A 20,000-nucleotide genomic window follows, 5' to 3' on the forward strand; every position below is an offset into this window, starting at 1 on the left:
TTGTTTTGTCTTGATATAAAAGATGGCTACAGCAAATATTCTGCTCAATGCCACAGATTTGCTTGTCAGTTGTTTGACCTTAACCAGTTGAGCATGTCCCTTATTGGCTGACGATATTTGCATCTCTGATCACGAGCAGACATAGTGGGGGAGCATTATAGCAGTGTGTTGAAAGGAATTCTTAGAGGTTTGGACAATTCACCTCTGGAAACATGGGTTATTTGTTCAACATCCTTAAACAATCCTTATTCAGGGACCTTTTGAGCGGGATGGGCTACTCGACCTGAAGAAAATTCTAACTGGGCCCCACCTGCAAGGTCATGCGCTGTTTATCTTCATATGAGATCACCACATCGCGTACATACGGTTGTGATGCATGTGCCTGGTGTACCCTTATCAGACGTGTAGTCATGATGGGTATACTGGGCTTCGTAAATTTTACCCCAGTGTCACTTTGATGGCATGTACTGCTCTCTCACTCAATAATAATAATAATAATAATAATAATAATGATAATAATAATAATAATATTAATAACAATAATAATAATAATAATAATAATAAGGAACACCGGGGAACGTTTAAGATGTATGAAGGAAAATTAAGCTCTCCGAAATCTATCCACAAACATCGAAAACAAGGACATCCTATGGAGCCAAAGATTTACTAACAAAGAATTGGACTGTATCCGAGTAAGTAATACTAATTGAAATTTATTACTATTTTCGAAAAGAAATGATGTATTTTGACTCGATATCATCTCCACCTCTAACACAACACATGTAAACATGCGTGGAACATCACGATCATCCCCGACCCCAAACACCATGTACAAAGGAACTACGAAGAAATTAAATGCCACCGATATTATTCAACCCAAGAATAACAATCGAGCGGTACGTACATTAAACTTACAACAAAAAATGTACGAAAAACTACACGTGCGAAATAATGTGACAACATAAATAAAGGGTCCGGTACCCTACGAAAATGACGACCGTCAAAATAATGGGCCGGACGTTGTACCTCATGTCCCGCAAATAAAATCCAAAAGACGTAAATGGACACGTGAGGAATACATTTCTATCTTACACGCATACTTCACAGCAGTGCTCTATCCAAAAAATGAAAATACAACAACACATACATATAAAATATGGAAGGAAAATAACAGAGATATAGACTTAGATACAGCAATGAACCCTAATAAATTAGCTAACGTACGAAGATACATTCTCAACACAAAAAAAATATCAGAAATAGAAATAGAGCATCTAAAAGAAAAAATACACCAGGAAAATGTAGATAGAAGCCACACAACAATGCCCAATAATATAAACACTGAAACTGTAAAACTCGAAGACAAACGCAACATTCCCAACAATCAAAACACGATGTAAACAACGAAGGGGAGCCTAATGATTATGATAATATAAAAAATAAAATAATCAAAGAACTGAAAACCACAGAGCTCAAAATGGACCACCGACCATACCTCCCAAGAATCAAAATAGACGAAATAACAACACCAATTATAAACAGCATAAACCTAACCGTCACGGAACTAATAGCCACTGAAACAAAAAGTGATATCACTGAGCTAAATGACTTAATATACGCAGCAGCCACTGCAGCCACAGAAGAAGCTGGATACTCACTCAAACCCGCCCAAATAGGAGTACCACCACCCAAACAAACCCTGTGGGTAAATAACATCCAAAACAAAATTTAAAAAATTAGAAAAGATCTGTCGATTCTTAATGAAATCAGCAAACAATCAACGCTACTGAGCAACAAAAAGAAAACAAAAATACTCCGCAAATATAACATCACAGAGAAAGATTTGCCTGAGATAAAAGAAAACCTGAAGCAAGATATCCTTGCCAAAGCACAAAGGATCCGCCGGTACGAGAAACGCCAACGCTTCTTTGAACAAAACAAAAAGTTCAACTCCAACCCCAAAAAGTTCTACCAAGAACTGGGCAAAAATAAAATAGAAGTCACTGCAGCACCAACGGCAGAAGAATTGGAAGAATTCTGGAGAGAAATATGGTCGGCGAACGAACAACCAAAAAAAAGGAGTATCAAAATAACAAACTCGGCATCTGAACAACTTTGGACCCCCATAACAACTGAAGAGGTCACCCAGGCACTGCAAAGACTAAGCAACTGGAAGGCACCTGGGCATGACAAGATCCCCAACTTCTGGTTGAAATATGTAACAGGAATGCACAAAAAGCTGGCTGAAAACTTTAACAACATACTAGCAGAGCCAGAGACAATGCCTGAAGGGCTCACGAAGGGGAAAACCATCTTAATTCCCAAATCAAATGAAACAGCAAAACCAGAAAACTACAGACCAATAACCTGCCTCCCTACCATGTTCAAGGCATTTACTGCAGTGATATCGCAATGGTTGAACAAGCACCTGGACGAAAACAAACTGTTCCCAGAAGAGCAGAAAGGATGCCGCAAAGGCTCATATGGCTGTAAAGATCAACTAATGATTAATAAAGCCATAACTGAAGACAGCCACAGAAAGAAGAAAGGCCTCAGTATGGCCTGGATTGACTACAAAAAGGCGTTTGATAGCATCCCCCACACATGGATCCTCGAAACACTAGCCATTAACAAAGTAGCACCAACAATCATAAAATTCATAGAGCACTCTATGAATAAATGGCAAACAGTCCTACACCTCCAAACAAAAGAGGGACTCATGAAAACCAAAGATATCCCCATTAGAAGAGGAATATTCCAGGAGACACGCTCTCTCCACTCCTTTTCTGCTTGGCACTGTCACCTCTATCTGATATACTAAATAGAACTGGATGCGGATATAAATGTTACGGCAAAACGATCAGCCACCTGTTATATATGGATGACATAAAACTATATGCTGCAAATGACAAACAGCTGGAAACACTATTAAAGACAGTTCATGGATTTACCAAAGAAATAGATATGAAATTTGGATTAGAAAAATGCGCCAAAGTAACCATGAAAAGAGGAAAACTAGTTAAGAGTAGCAACATCACACTAGATAAAACCAATGAAATAAAAGAATTAGACCAAAGCCAAACTTACAAATACTTAGGAATCCATGAACTCGATAAGACACAACACACACAAATGAAAGAGAAAATAAAAAAAGAATATTATAGACGAGTTAGATCAATACTAAAAACAGAGCTCAATGCTAAAAACAAGATAATAGGTAAAAAACACTTTAGCTGTCCCAGTTATAAGTTACAGCTACAATATCCTTAACTGGACACGAAATGAACTGACCAAAATAGATAGGAAAACAAGAAAAATAATGACAGGATCTAGGATGCATCACCCAAAATCTGACATAGAAAGACTATATATACAACGTATAGAAGGTGGTAGAGGCCTTATACAGCTGGAAAACTACTATAAAATAACCACCATAGGACTGCAAAAATATCTACTTCAGAAGGAAGGAAAACTGATCCAGATAGCGGCAAAAACACGAGCAAAACAAAAAACTGTTCTCAGTATTTAAGGAAGCTGACAAATACAAACAAGAAATTATACCACCTAATAAACATGAAGAAGAAGAAGAAGAACATGAAGAAACAACAAAAGCTATAAAATAAATGAAATCCAAACTAAAAATAGAACAGCAACGAACCATGATAAAACGATGGCAAGAAAAGCCCCTTCATGGTAAATACTAGACTAAAATAAACGCAAAAGAAATAGACAAAGTAAAATCCCAGCAATGATTGAGAAGCTCAGGACTCAAACCAGAAACAGAGGGTTTTTTAATTGCAGCACAAGACCAAAGCCTCCCCACCAGAAATTACCAAAAACATGTAATGAAAAGAAATATTACAAGTAACTGCAGAATATGTGGAGATGAACAAGAAACAATAAATCATATTATCTCTAGCTGCCCAGTCCTGGCTAAGAAGGAATATATTCACAGACATGACAGAGTTGGAACCTACATACATTGGAAGCTATGCCAACATTATGGAATAACAACAGAAAAAAGATGGTATAGGCACACACCAGAAAAGGTCACAGAAAACGAGAAAGCAACCATACTCTGGGATATGCCGATACACACAGATAGAGAAATTAAGGCCAACAGACCAGATATAGTTGTCAGAGATCATGAAGAAAAAAAATGCTTTCTAATTGATAACGTGTCTCTAAAAGAAATGGAGAAACTCTCAAAATACAAAGACCTGGAAATAGAGGTAACTAGAATGTGGAATCTGAAAACAGAAACAATTCCTATCATAGTAGGAGCATTAAGCATGATAAAAAAATATTCAGACAAATACATAACAAAAACACCAGGACTTACAAACACATATAACATACAGAAAATTGGACTACTAGGCACTGCACACATCCTAGGCAGAACACTTTCCATACAATAACCATCACAACAAATCACAGCACATACCCAAGGCACACAGAGTTGCGCTCGGTAGCGAAGTGAAAGCACACTATAAAAATAAAACTACTGAATAATAATAATAATAATAATAATAATAATAATATTAATAATAATTTTAATAACAATATAATAACAATAACAATAATAATAATAATAATAACAATGATAATAACAATAATAATAACAACAACAACAACAATAATAATAATAATAATAATAATAATAATAACAATAATAATAATAATAATAATAACAATAATAATAATAATAACAATAATGACAACAATAACAATAATAACAATAATAATAATAACAATAACAATAATAATAATAACAATAACAATAATAATAATAATAATAATAATAATAATAATAATAACAGTAATAATAATAACAGTAATAATAATAATAATAACAATAATAATAATAATAATAATGATGATGATGATGATGATGATAATTAACACCCTGATGCAGTACCAGACAGTGGCTCTCTTGGCTTCTGATCTTAACTGAATGGAAGTGTTATAACGTACATTGTTTTGTCTTGGTATAAAAGGTGGGCTACAGCAAATATTATGCTCAATACCACAGATTTGCTTGTCAGTTGTTTGACCTTAACAATTTGAGCATGTCCCTATTGGCTGACGATATGTGCATCGCTGATCGTGAGCAGAAGTAGTAGGGGAGCATCATAACCATGTGTTGAGAGGGATCCTTTGGGATTTGAATAATTCACCTCTGGAAACATTGGTGTTTCATTCAACATCCTTAAACAACCCTCATTCAGGGACCTTTTGTGCGGGATGCGTTACTCGACCAGAAGAAAATTCTAACTGGGCCCCAGGTGCAAGATCATGCGCTGTTTATCTCGATATGAGATCACCATGTCGCGCACACATGGTTGTGATGCATGTGTCTGGTGTACCCTAATCAGACGGGTAGTCATGATGGGTATACTGGGCTTCGTATATTTTACCCCAGTGTCACTTTGATGGCATGCGCTGCTCTTTCACTCAATACTATACTACTACTACTACTACTACTACTACTACTACTACTACTGCTACTACTACTATTATTACTACTACTACTACTACTACTACTACTACTAATAATAATAATAATAATAATAATAATAATAATAATAATAATAATAATATTGATAATAATAATGTTAAATAATTATTTTGTCAAAAGAAGTTAGTTTGTTTTTTCCTCTGCGCTTGCGTTCTGGTTTGCGTCCTGACACACTAATACATTTCGATGCGAACTTGCAACGACATAGAATGTATATTTTGTGCTTGAGATCACGTTGAAAATGATGAACGAAACCTAACAACATCGACATTTCATGTTTCCTTTTTATTGTAAAAACGAGAAAGCAATGGAAACCTGCAGGAAGGTATATAATGTGTACTGAGTGGATACTGTTACGAAACCTGTGTGCCAGGCGTAGTTTTCAAGATTTCCACAGGGTAAAATTTCTCTTCAAGATGCACCCCGCTCGGGCCGACCAACTCAGATTGACAATGGCAAATTGAAAGAGTAAATCGAGTCCAAACCCTATAGCACAACAACTATGACCACAGATATTCTTCATATATCCAAATCAAGTATTTAAAATCATTTCGACTAACCTGGTTAGATCAGCGGGTTTGGTGATTAGTTGCTACAAAATGTGAATGTGGAGAACATGGCCTAGCGAATGTCTGTGTATGTTTTGGTTGCAAATGCCTGACCAAAGTGACCTTTTGTTGAAAAGAATGGTGACGGGGTATAGAATATAAATTGTCTTCAAGACTGTGAATCACAAAGGATCATGTGGAAACTATGGTGAATCACCGCAAAAACAAACCTTGGCAGCAGGGCTACGCCAAAAGGAGCATGTGCTTTCACTTTGGTTTGGAATGGAAGGCCGTTGTCATCTACGAGCTGCTACCCACAAACAGGACTTTCAATTTGAACGTGTCGTTTGACCAGCTGGAAATAACAGACGCAACAGTCTGAGAGGGAAATCGAGAATTCACGAATTGGAAGGACGTAATCTTTCATCACTACGGTGTCTACCCACTTGCTTCTTCGCAGAAGCGGTAAATTGACATTGGTTTCTTTAGAAACGTTGTCTCACCACCTATAATAATCCGACGGTGTGCCTTTATTGGCTTCGATAGGAAATTATAAGAAAGCAAACAGTTGTGCTATTATTTCGATATGGAGAAAAGCGTGGCAAGACCTCTGACGAGCAACTTTTCAAATTGTTGATCACTGGATACGTACCTCATTTTCTTCCACAATCGATAAGTACGCAGTTACTGTAGTCGATTGCTTAATTTGCATATTTCCTCTATATCCGATTCGTCATAAATTACAATTTACATGCTTTATGCGCAACTGTGCGAAAATACATTGACCTACTCATGAGCAGTAAGACTGTTACAAAACTATGAGAATATGAACACCCATTTCTTCACTTCCAAAGAGCAAAATAGAGGCAAGAGGCGCTTGATTATCCGTTTCGCAATTTGATGCCTGTATCTGATTTCCCTTCCAATATAGAATATTTGGCAGTTATGCAAAGCATGCATAACGTAGGAATGCAAGAAAACTAGTCTAGTAAAAGCCCCTCTTCATTAAATACATAATTATATATGTCTGTAAGTGTTCATCTTTATTTTATTTTTATAAACAAAAAATATTATTTTCAATATTCTATTATATATTTTAATTTATAATCAGGCAAGCAAGCAATTTTTGGCACCTCAACGTAGAAAGTCTTGTTTAGATGTAACTAAATTGGCCGGAGACGTACTGGGCTGGATGTATAGTGAAAAACATTTCGATGAGGAGGTTGAAGACGAGGTAAATACAAATTTCGATTAATCTCTATCTTAAAAATTTACCCACTTTCCAACGATGTCATTTTTGGTGCAGTCGTACTTCGTGGCACCTTCAACAAGTGTCCTCTACCGTAATCGTGAGTCGACTAATACATTCGTTAGACGGAAAGTATGTATGTATCACCGGTATACACACACACACACACATATATAAATATATATATATATACAATATATATATATATATATACAATATATATATATATATATATATACATATATATATATATATATATAATGTATATATATATATATATATATATATATATATATATGCATATACATACATATATATAAATATATATATATATATATATATATATATATATATATATATATATATGCATATACATACATACATATATATATATATATATATATATATATATATATATATATATATATATATATATATATATATATATTGTAGCGGTCATAGACTGTAGCAGCAGCAAAGTCGTGTCGGCTGTCTTTTGTTAACTATATGTCTCATGGTTTTTCATTGGTCAGTTTTACTGTTTATATACAGATTCTAGTCTCCGTGAAGAACTGTCTCTTCATTCCGTAATGACAACTGCAACTATAATAGCTTCTGCACTTACGAGTAAATTGTGTCTCGTGTAGAATGCATTTACCTCAGACACAACTTATCTCCCGCCCACAGTCATTACCAAACCCCTTAATTAATCGTTATACCCTGGATATCAGTTCTCTCAGTCAATATGTTTCTATTATTCAATGCCTGCTTACTCTTCACTTTAGCCCTATATTTATAAATCCATATCTATATCTCTATTCAGTTGTATTTACTATTCCCACTCTTTTTCTAACCAGGTCTCTCAAATGGTGAGTTATCTCCTACGAGCTGCAGAGAAGTTATTATCTGAGGTAAACTGGGTAGACACCAAGAGCAAATACTTAGCTTCACAGAGACTTGAGGTAAGAAATAGGATGTTTGATGGTTACTCAGATTGTTTACTGTTTTCAACCTCAAATAATGTGCTATTAGGAATATAATATTATTATATCAACTGCAGTTTTTTCGGTAATGTAACAAAAAATCTAGAGGGGGGAAATAAAATGTTTTCTTAACATTTTCTTAAGTTTTCTTGTTTTCTTAAATCTTTCAAGTATCCGTAAAGCATTTCCCTCGACGTTGTGTTGCATTCTGATGACATGGTGAAAAGAGTATAATGCCATCGCTGAGACAACTGTTGTAGACAAACGAAGGAACTGTTACATCAACAATGTCATAAGTTTTTTCCCTTGTGTAATGTCAGATCGACGTGTAATTTTATCGTTTCTAAATTTACATCGGTAACAAATATATTATTGGTAAATTGGAATGGCAACTGTAAACAGAGGACGAGACATCTCTTTCCGTCTCGTCCTCTGTGTCTCTCTACTGACTCTCTATATCTATCTATCTATCTATCTATCTATCTTTACCCTATATTTCTCTCAACCTCTATCTCTCTCAACCTCTATCTCTCTCTACCTCTCTTTCTGACGGGTTACTTTACACTCTTTAGGGAAAAGTCGATTTTGGTCAGATTCCCTCCAGAATAGATGGATGGGTCCCACCAAGTCTACAAAATACCCCTAAATATTCCGTATGGCACGACTGTACCTTTGCAACTCACCAAGGTGTTGAGAGTCAAGGGTAGGACGAGGCAAACATATATACAGACACACAGACAGACAGTCAGACAGACAGACTGACAGACTGACAGACAGACAGACAGATAGATAGATAGATAGATAGATAGATAGATAGATAGATAGATAGATAGATAGATAGATAGATAGATAGATAGATAGATAGATAGATAGATAGATAGATAGATAGATAGATAGATAGATAGATAGATGTGTGTGTTTGTGTGCTTGCGTGTGGGTGTAAATTTGAATGAAATGGATTTAAATGTTATTTCTTATATATGATTGATACATGTATTACCATGCAAACTTGTTTTATTATATCTCAATACTTCGAATGCAGATGAATCACCAAAATTGAAATGTCAAATTTATTCGAAAGCATTCTACTGATATTCTGTATAATTCGAGGAGTTTTGCCGACTTTGTAAACATCTTTGAATATTCTGCATTTGGTGTGGCTCTAAATTGTTTAATATTGTAAGGAGATATCAAAACATGTAACATAATTTAAATAACAAGATATGAGTTAGGCGTCACTTTCCCTTTCACTTTAATAAGTAATAAATGGAATAAATAATATACTATAGCCGCGATTTGTACTATTAAAGTTGTTCCTGAATTTATAAAAAACCAAACTTAAGACGTAAAGTGTACTAGCCATCCGAATGTGGCTAGCCACTGGGGGTGGGTGTTACTGACGCTTTTAGCCCCAGGAGATCGACGTCTCCAGCTGGCCTTAGACACAATTTCAGTGCCCTTGTGTTATTTGCAAAGAGAGGTCATCCTCTCTCGAAAATCTAAGTGATACATACGGACTATAGTTTGACGTTACAGTTAAAAAGCACCGTTTTGCTATACAATTCGGTAGTGTATTAATGCGCCTTTGTCACTCTCGATATATTGTACTGATAGTATTCTTTTCTAAATTCTTTTCTAAATTCTTTTACTAAATTTAAGTAATCAGTAATTAAATTTAAAAAAAAAAAATAAAAATATATCAATCACGGTTGATAATTTGGTTTGTTATTGAATGTTATGCCATGAATTTACCTCACCATCTAACTTTGGTTTTTAATACATACATATATACATACACACACATGACTACGTACATAATAGAAACTTATGCGCTGGATAGTGTCTGTGCGTGTTTATCTGCTCGTGTGCGTGCATGTGTACGTGCGTGCGTGTGTGTATGTGTGTGTGTGTGTGTGTGTGTTTGTGTGTATGTGTGTGTGTGTGTGTGTGTGTGTGTGTGTATGTAAGCAAACGTTGTCTGAATTCATTTCATTCAATCACTGAAATATTATTTTTCAGGACCTCAAAAACCGAATCCACATAGGTCGTCAAAATACAGAAAAGACCAAGGATAATCTGATTAAAAGCTATGCAGATGTATATATACTTTTTAAACTTTTATTTCTTAGAATTAGCGTCCCCATTAGCATATCTGTATTAGAATTTAACTTGAGAAATATCATCTCAGTATTTTTAAAGTTATCCTTTCAATGACAACTAAAGAGAATAAACATTGTATTGATTCTCTTTTTGCAAGATGAATGATCTCATTCCTTTTCTACCTGCCAGTTTGTTCAATGGAAAAATATGGTGTAAACTGGAGATCGAAAGAACGGAATATGCAACTACATTTATCTATCTCATTCCATGGACCTCTGCCACAAGCTAATAAACAAAATTCTCTGCTATATGCGGTTAGCCAAATAGACTTTCTGAAGCACAGTATTTCTATGAATATCAGTCATTTAAAAGATTCTTTTTTCCATTTTTGACCTCCTAAATTATGAAACTTGCAATAATAGTTTAATATTGTCCCACATATTTACTCTGTTACTTTAGGATTATTTCTTTGCATTTCCCAGAATAAATGACCACTTGGTACAATCCATAGAGCCTCGGTTATAATCCCTGACAGTATTTTATCCGACTCTTTGTGCTTTAAGTGTAAATCCCACTGGTATCAACTTCGCCTTTTATTCTTTTCAGTATCGATAAACACGTACCAGTCTAGAGCAGTAGATTATTGTAGCTGTAGGTACATTGTGCTGGATACTTGGCGTTATTTGTTCCAGCCCATCGTATCCTGAGTTCAAACCCCTCCCTGATCTAAACTACATGTATCTACCGTGTTTAACATCAGAAGCTGGCATCTTGGATGAGATTTGTTGTCGGAATTTCTGTCTGAATAACTTTCGTTATTTTTCACTGGAAGCCTTGCAAAGTTCAACAATACTTATTTTCTCCTGAGACAATGGTTTAAATAATGTTGAACAAATATACGAAAAATATAGTGAAATTATGAAATGCAATGATGATTAATCATTTAAAGTAACTTTCTTATTTTTATGAATTATAATACATTAAAACATTTTATTTCATTTTAAAATTACGTTTGTACCAAATTATGTTTGTTAGCTATGGGGTCTAGTTTCAGTCTGGTAGTAACTTCCAAAATGAAACAATAATTCTTGAAAATGAATATTCGGAGTTTATTAAATACTTTAAATGTAATATATGATATTTTGTATCTTTTAGGTTTCTCTCACCCACAAGTTTCTATCGAACATAGTTACAATGAGTAAAGTGAGTAATCAGCTTGGGAGAAGACTAAAGAACAACAAGTAAGATTTTTTTAAAACTTTTATCGTTAACATCATAATACACACAAACACACACATACTCATATATATATATATATATATATATATATATATATATATATTTACATATATATATATATATACATATGTATATATATATATATATATATATATATACATATGCATATATATATATATATATATATATATATATATATATATATATATATATATATATATATATATATATATCTATATATATATATATATATATATGCATATGTATATGTATATATGAATCTTGCAACACAAATACAGAAAATATATGTATATATATATGCATGTGTGTATATATGTATATATATACATATATATAGTCAATTCGAGGATGACAGGTTCTCATTAGGGATTAAATCGAAACATTACAGTGGTTAATCACTATCACAAAGAGATAGTCTCGACAATATGTTAGGGATTATTATAGTAATACATATTGTTAATAAGGAAACAAAATAATGGAGAATTATGGATGTATAATTAATTACTTGTATGATATTATGAAGATGAAATTGTTTTTATAAAAAAATACAAATTTATTATAAATTAAAAAGTAATTTCAGATGCCAAATCTACATATATGTTTCGATTCATACCCCTAGGTAATTTGTGATTGGAAGCATTTACGTAGGGTCAAATATTAAGAATTGTCATTAGGGCTTTATGAGCTTATGCGACAAAGGGTATCATATTTCTAGGCGGCGAGCTGGCAGAATCGTTAGCATGCCGGGCGAAATGCTTAGCGGTATTTCGTCTGCCGCTACGTTCTGAGTTCAAATTCCGTCAAGGTTGACTTTGCCTTTCATCCTTTCGGGGTCGATTAAATAAGTACCAGTTACGCACTGGGGTCAATATAGTCGACGTAATCCGTTTGACTGTCTTTGTTTGTCCTCTCTGTGTTTAGCCCCTTGTGGGTAATAAAGAAATAGGTATCATATTTCTTGAAGGGATTCAGACGAATTACTAATAAGTTTAAGAAGTTAGATCATATATATTGTGTGTATATATTTAGCTATAAATTATTGCTGTAACTAAATATAAAATAAGATAACATAATAATAAAAAGTAAAGTTAGAAGATAAAAGTTAAAGAGTAAATAAAAATATAAATTTATGTAAAATTTATAATATATAAATTTAAATAAAAAGAAAACAGTATGCAAGGGAAATAATTAAGGATAAGCCAGATAGTTAAAACTAGTCGAACGTTATAAATGAAATATTTTCATTGGTTTGGTAATAGATACAGGTCGGAAAATCTATGGCCTTGTCATATGTAAAATCAAGTATAGACAAAAGATTAAAGTATCCGACCGTTAAGATGTGTATCTCGAAAGCCTTCCTTGTAAACTCATAGTCATCAATATATTAAATGTCATATACGTATACATATCTATGTATTTACACATTCATGTGTATATTGATATATATATATACGCATACGTATGTATGCATATACACACATGCGTATATATAGGCTCACTCTCAAACACATATACTCACTAAATTTATATTCATTTATTTATTTTCAGAAAGGCGTTATAGGAAGTTTAATATCTAGCATTGATCATTTAAGAGGTCAAATAAAACGAAAAGTTGAATGAGGGTGGAAAGAGAAAAAGAATAAAATATAATATAGTGAAATAAAATGTAGTAGAATATAGGGAGCATATGTTGAATATTTGATATAATGTAGCATAATATGTTTTTTAATTGATAATTATTAACTAAACTGGGGATCTCTTCATTATATGTAGGAATAGCGTATAACGTTATGTGAGAAAACGCAGTATTTAAAGTGCATACCACATTATTAGCCAAACCAACCTTCTCTCAATAAATAAATGTATATTCGAGTATATACCAGTTGTTTTCCCACTGACTGCTGGCACCACCTATCTGCGGGCATTCTGTTAAAATAAATCGGATCTGTGCAGACGCCAACAATTGGCGGCCATTTTTGAGATTGGGCAACATTTTCACCGATACAAATTATTAGGCAAGTATAATAAAAATGGTAATTGTGTCAGTAAAGGTTTAACAAAACAATTATTCATAAAGAACTTAATGGTAAGCATAATAATACGTTCGAATGAAAATAATTTTGGACTTATAATGTCATGTAACTCCTAGTGTTTAATGTATGGTCCTCCATATGCAATAACCTTCCTTACACGCTGACTCATTGAATTTGTGAAGGTGATGATATCCTCTTATGTCCTGTTATGAGCAGCATCTACAATAGCACCCCAGAGGGAAACTTTACTTGAAATATGCCGTCCACCTTGATAAATGCGGCTCTTCAGGACACTCCACTGTTTCCCAATCGGTTTTAGGTTAGGGGGAAAATGTGGCCACTCCATCAAACGACCTCCAGAGAAGCCTATTTGCTGCAGGTATTCCTTGGAATTCTTCACAGCATGAGACGGGGCATTATCCTGCATGACGACCAGCTCTCTCTTGAATCAAAGTTTTTGCTATTTGAACCACGGTTTGAGATTTTCCTTTAAGAAGGTAACATATGTTGTTTGATGTCATCTTAATGCTATCTTGGACTTTCCATGGCCTGACCATCATACCACCAATGACGCCTGCCCAAAACATGACCTCACCTTATCCCTGTTGGTGTCTCAAACGATGAGGACGGTTACCGCTGATTGATACCCAAACTTTACTTCAACCATCTGATCTGTCAAGGGTAGCATAGCATTCGTCAGTGAACATAACTGTTGATAAATCTATTTTCTTGTACTCTTCTGTCCATTTCACTCTCTTCTGCTTATGAACAGCCTTCAAAGGTGGGTGTTTGTAACAGGTTTAACATTCCTGGCTACCCACTTCAAGAGGCAATACCTAGCAGTTTTCGATACGTCTTCCCTACCACAACGTTTGAAGACTTCTCTACTTGTCAGACACGGTTTCCACATAACTTATCTTTTCACACTTGAGAAAGTACGATTCGAAACACCCTTCGACTCATTCGTATTTGCCCTCGACCAGACAGAAATAGGAAATATAAATTTCGTCACGCTTCGGTGATCTCTTGCCAGCATTTTGATATTTCTATAGTTGTTTTTCATTTTCCAAGCTCTGACACGATGGTAGACTTCTCATGCTAGATAAGATCCATTTTCTGATCTATAATGACACTTAATTCGGCACCTGCTTAATAATTGGGGACACCAGAAATGTTGCTGCTACACGATAATGGCTGCCGTTTGTTTCCATCTGTGCAGATCCAATTTCTTTTCACGGAATTTATGCAGATAGGAGTTGCCAACATTCAGTGGGAAGACAACTGGTTTTGAAGGAATATACATTTATTTATTGAGAGAAGGTTGATTTGCCTAATAATGTGGCACGCAGTGTATATTAATGATCGATTTTTTGATAAGGTGGACTAGAACTGTTTAGTAGTTTAACCGAGTATTATTTAAATATAATTTAACATATATGAATTATGTATGTTTATATTGTTATTATCAATATCAAGATATGCGTTACTCTTAAGGTCTATCTCTGTCATTTCTACTAACTTTGTCGTTTCCTATTTGTATGTTGGTTCTTTTTATTCAGTATATACTTATCATACATTACCTGTTTTATCCGTATTTATATTTTCTGTATTAATCACAGCTTTACTCTAAAGTTTTTTTTTCGTTTTTTTTTGTTATATTTACCTTCTTGTACATATTTAGGTTTGTTATTAATCGATTGTGAACCATGCTTAATATATTTAATTTTCTGTTTATACCCTGCTTTTGCCAATCCGACATTGCTTAATTCCTTGTTTTCGTTAAACATATCCTCGTTAAATGAGAAGTAATTCATTTTTTCTATGTCATTAACTAAACAATTAGTAATACGCTTTGAATGACTACTTTTAAATTAATGTTAGTGATTTTGGAGTAATGCTTATGGTATAGCGCATATTTTCCAGTATTAAGGTTAGATTTCAAGTCTAAAAAAATAACTGAGTTATGGTCTGGTTCCATTGAAATATTTCGTCCAAAACGGTTAAGGAACTAGTGGGATTTTTTTTATAATTCTAGCTTTCTATTTAAAGTATTTTTGATGATAAACAGTCCATTATCCCTGTATAAACCACCCGTTATTTCCGGTGATTCGCTATTGAATTTATGTAGAATGTATATACCAACGAAATCTGTAGCATGGGCGGAATCAGATACTCCCATACATTTATCGAAGCAGTCGGGTGTGTCTGTTTTGGCCCTTAGTTTATTATCAAAATTAATTATTGATTTTCTAGCTGTTATTATGACTTGAAATATTTTCCTTGACAATTTAGTATTATTTTAGCAAATATAAGGGCAATATTTACCACTGTTGAACTAATTGATGAGTAATAGTCATTAATAGCTACCTGTAAGAATTTGTATCTATTTTTTATTTTTTATGTTGAATTTCTTTGAATACGAGGATAATTTTGTAACAGACCTTAAAGTTATATTAATCTGCCCTGCTAAATCGGACATAGGTAAACTCAGTAAATGTTTTATGGACAAATATATTGTAGAACTTCCGGATAAAATTAAATTGAAACTATGGTCAAATATACGAGAAGCAATAGATTGGTTGATTACAATAGGTGAGGGGAGTGCCATAGTCATGTACTGAGAAGGATTCTTTATGATTTAAATAGATATAACAAAAGGAATTATTAGGCATTATTCATACTTTCTGTTTTGTAAGAAAATAAGAAATAACTTTGATACATGAAAATAAAATTGCGTTGCACAGTGTTATATAACGATAACTTCCTGTACGTTAAGCACACGACAACCAAGTAACAAAATTGTCTGGGATTACTTTCGAAACGTAATATTAGGTTTAGCATGTGAGGCAAATATAGTCAATGGATATCTAAATTATTAAACACTTCTCGCACTGTACTATGATTGTCTGTTGTAGTTATTTTATATGTATATTTATGCAAGCTATGTAGAGTATGTTGCTACTGGAAGTGGAGATGCTTATCATCTTGTCAAAATTATTCCATATCTTGTAACGGGATGAAGTGAATTTCATACTGATTTATAAATGTATTGATCTACTCATATTTTTTTCAGTGTTCTATACTAGTCATACTAACCATACTAGCCATACTAGCCATACTAGCCATACTAGCCATACAAGCCATTGTATGCTGGATGCTAATGAAATAATTACCACGGTCTATGTGATCTCTATAAAAATGTGTGTGCGTGCGCGCGTGCATACATGCGTGTGAATATGTGTATGTATGTATGTATGTATATATGTATATACGTATGTATGTATGGAAAGAAACGAATATTTATTTTGTCTTCAATGAAGTATTTAATCAGAGTAACGTCTCCACTCATTGATAACATACTTCCATCTACTTGGCAACTTGTTGATCATTCAGATCTATATTTTCTCAGGATTCGAAACAAAGAAACACTGAATATTGTTTTAAACATCTTCAGAATTAATAAACATTTCCCGTCTCAATAATGCTGCAACTATCTAAAAACGAAGTGGTACGATGAAGCAATATCAGCACAGCAAGTTGGATGAGATATAACATTTAGTCCCTCTTTCTGAGTGACTTGCGTAGTATGCGGTCGTACATTATCGTGTAAGAGAACACCTTTTTACTAGTGACCAATAACAGGTATTAGTTCTGAAAGTAATGTGTCCGTCTTGCAATTGACAACAATATTTCTCCGGATTAACTGATTCATTATGACTTAACATTTCATGATAGACCACACCCCTCATATACCACCAAACACAGAGCATAACGTTTTGAGGCGTGCCTTCCTCGTTTGGTGATAGATTCTTCTTTTCATTGCATACTAACCATTATTGTTTTCATTGGGTATGATTGAAGAAAACCCACTATTCATCACCTGTGATGATTCTGCACATGAAATACCTGGAAGTAAATCCACTCTTCAATGATACGCTGAGTACAACACTTTCACTAAGCTGAGGAGATGTTCAATAATGAGGGACAAGGCGACGAAGTTTATACATGTTTCCACGTTCATGGAAGTGTTTTACGATATGCGCAGGAAATACCTGGAAGTAAATCCACTCTTCAATGATACGCTGAGTACAACACTTTCACTAAGCTGAGGAGATGTCAATAATGAGGGACAGGGCGACGAAGTTTATACATGTTTCCACGTTCATGGAAGTGTTTTACGATATGCGCAGGATTTTAATTGAAGTGTTTGATAATCCTCTTTCAGTTTGCTTTGGAAGTTACTCAAGTACACTCTTCAGAAGTTCACCATGGAGTACACCTGTTCGGCCAAATTGAAAGAAATCTGCAACAGAAAATTTTCACCACGAAACTGGCTACAACATCGTTGCTATGCTTGGACATTTAAAGATTCAGTTCCATAAACACAGTGAATATTTTTCTTGCTGCCTCCGTCCCTGAAAAAACCTCTTTTCAAATCATGCAGCTTGGATTTACCTAAACATATTTGCTTACTCCTTAGCATGTACTAAATTTTATTTCTCTTAATATTATTTCCGTAAATTCGTTTTTTTCGCCTTCAAATAATTATTTCTATTCTATTCTATATTTTAAGGACCATTGTAAACCAAAATGACGTGAACGCTGTTTATAATGCATTATCTAATTCAATAAGTAAGTCAACAATTATTTCTTTGAAAATAATTGAAAAAATAGTAATACTCTAAGATTGCTATTGATGTCTTAGTTGTTTCGTGTTGGAGAGTAAATCTTCACAGAACTAACGATTTCTTGTATAGTGTCAAGTTTATAAGACTTTAGGAAATAACTAAATATTCAAAGAATACTATCTGGACAGTAGGTTCCTTATACATTAAATCTATAAGCTGTGCCTATACACTCCATGACTGGTATCGACAGGAAATCAGAAAAATACCGTGTGCACCCAACACTCGGAGAATGACATGGTAGCATGTTGCACGTTTTTACGTTTTTCTTAATTGTTTAAATGCTCCAATAGTCCCAAAGAGATACTAACACGCTGTCAGCCCTCCTGAAAGTGACCTAGCATAGCATCCACAATATGGCGGTTGCTAAAAGATAGATTACTAAACCATCACATGGCTTATGTTTTCTTTTTTCGATCAAAAAATGAAGAAAAGCAAAATTAATCTCATCTACAGTTAAACACACATTTCAAAGACAACTGATATTAGAGAACCAGAAAAATATCCCAATGCAGGTTATCGGACAGTCTCTCGCATTCAAGACAAGCTAAAATCCCTAACTGTATTTTCTATAAATTTACTGTAAAATTTGTGTTTCTCTCTAAAAGTCATTTCAAGTTAGAATACGTATTAAAGAAGAAAAGTATAAAAGGTTTGATTTGAAGAAGAATTATATGGTAAAATATAGCAGATGCTGACCATGTAACTTTGAACGACGATTTTGTCTATCTAGTCACTAAAATAGCAACGGATAGAAACTGCATTCATGAAATAAATACAAGATTCAGCAAAGTTAACCAATCATTCGCTGTGTTAAATTCAATATGAAAATTATCAATACTCAGCAAGAGCACCAAAATACTATTTTACAAAAGTAACATACTTAGTATCCTCCTCCATGGATCCACATTTTGTGAAAACCACCATAAGTATTGAAAAGAAATTGGAGGTGTTTCCAAATAAATGTTTAGGAAATATTTTGAAGGTCTACTGGCCAAATATGATCTAGATTAGACAACTATACACCAATAAGAGAAGCTATTGAAGAAAGAATCGCTTTGCAATGGATTCCACAAGGTAAAAGAAGACGAGGACGACCGAAGGAAACGTGGCGGAAAACAATACCAAAAGTTTTTAAAAGCATAGGGTTAAAAATGGAACAAGCTGTCAACATTGCTTTCAATATGAGAAGGTGGAATGAACTTGTGTTGCGTCAAGTACTACAAGTCACAATGATAACCGAATGAATCAATGAACTATAATACTATAAATATTTATCTTTTCTTTACGATATAAATTTCTAAAAATTTATGTTTCTGCAGCTATCCCCGTTGCACTGATGAAGCCTCCACTATTTATCAAAGGCGCGCCTATGTGAGTATTATTGTTGTTGTTGTTGTTGTTGTTGTTGTTGTTGTTGTTGTTGTTGTTGTTGTTGTTGTTATCAAGTCGGTGAGGTAGCAAAATCGTCAGCACACCGGAAAATTTTTTCAGATCAAACTCTACCGAGGTTGATTTTGCTTCTCATTATTCGACCTCGATAAAATCAATACCAGTCAATCAATGGGCTCCATGTAATCGATTGTCACCCTTCCTCAATTCTTCTAGCCTTGTACCTATAGCA

General features: G+C 34.0%; 2 protein-coding genes across 2 annotated transcripts in view; both read left to right on the top strand.

Annotated features, from left to right (window-relative positions):
• LOC115214756 (neprilysin-2-like) overlaps window positions 1-20,000 on the top strand; it is a 214,764-nt gene that overhangs the window by 137,880 nt on the left and 56,884 nt on the right. The window lies entirely within an intron of this gene.
• Window positions 1-20,000, top strand: part of LOC115215068 (neprilysin-11-like) — a 73,101-nt gene that overhangs the window by 52,955 nt on the left and 146 nt on the right. Inside the window, exons 13-18 of the mRNA XM_029784219.2 lie at window positions 7,178-7,300; window positions 8,173-8,277; window positions 10,318-10,395; window positions 11,554-11,639; window positions 18,265-18,323; window positions 19,699-20,000. The exon at window positions 19,699-20,000 is cut by the window's right edge and continues 146 nt beyond it. Of these exons, the coding sequence (XP_029640079.1) occupies window positions 7,178-7,300; window positions 8,173-8,277; window positions 10,318-10,395; window positions 11,554-11,639; window positions 18,265-18,323; window positions 19,699-19,754 (507 nt within the window). The 3' untranslated portion in view covers window positions 19,755-20,000. The remainder of the gene's footprint in view (window positions 1-7,177; window positions 7,301-8,172; window positions 8,278-10,317; window positions 10,396-11,553; window positions 11,640-18,264; window positions 18,324-19,698) is intronic.

This window comes from Octopus sinensis, linkage group LG8 (assembly GCF_006345805.1).
Source record: "Octopus sinensis linkage group LG8, ASM634580v1, whole genome shotgun sequence".
Classification (NCBI taxonomy): Eukaryota; Metazoa; Mollusca; class Cephalopoda; order Octopoda; family Octopodidae; genus Octopus; species Octopus sinensis.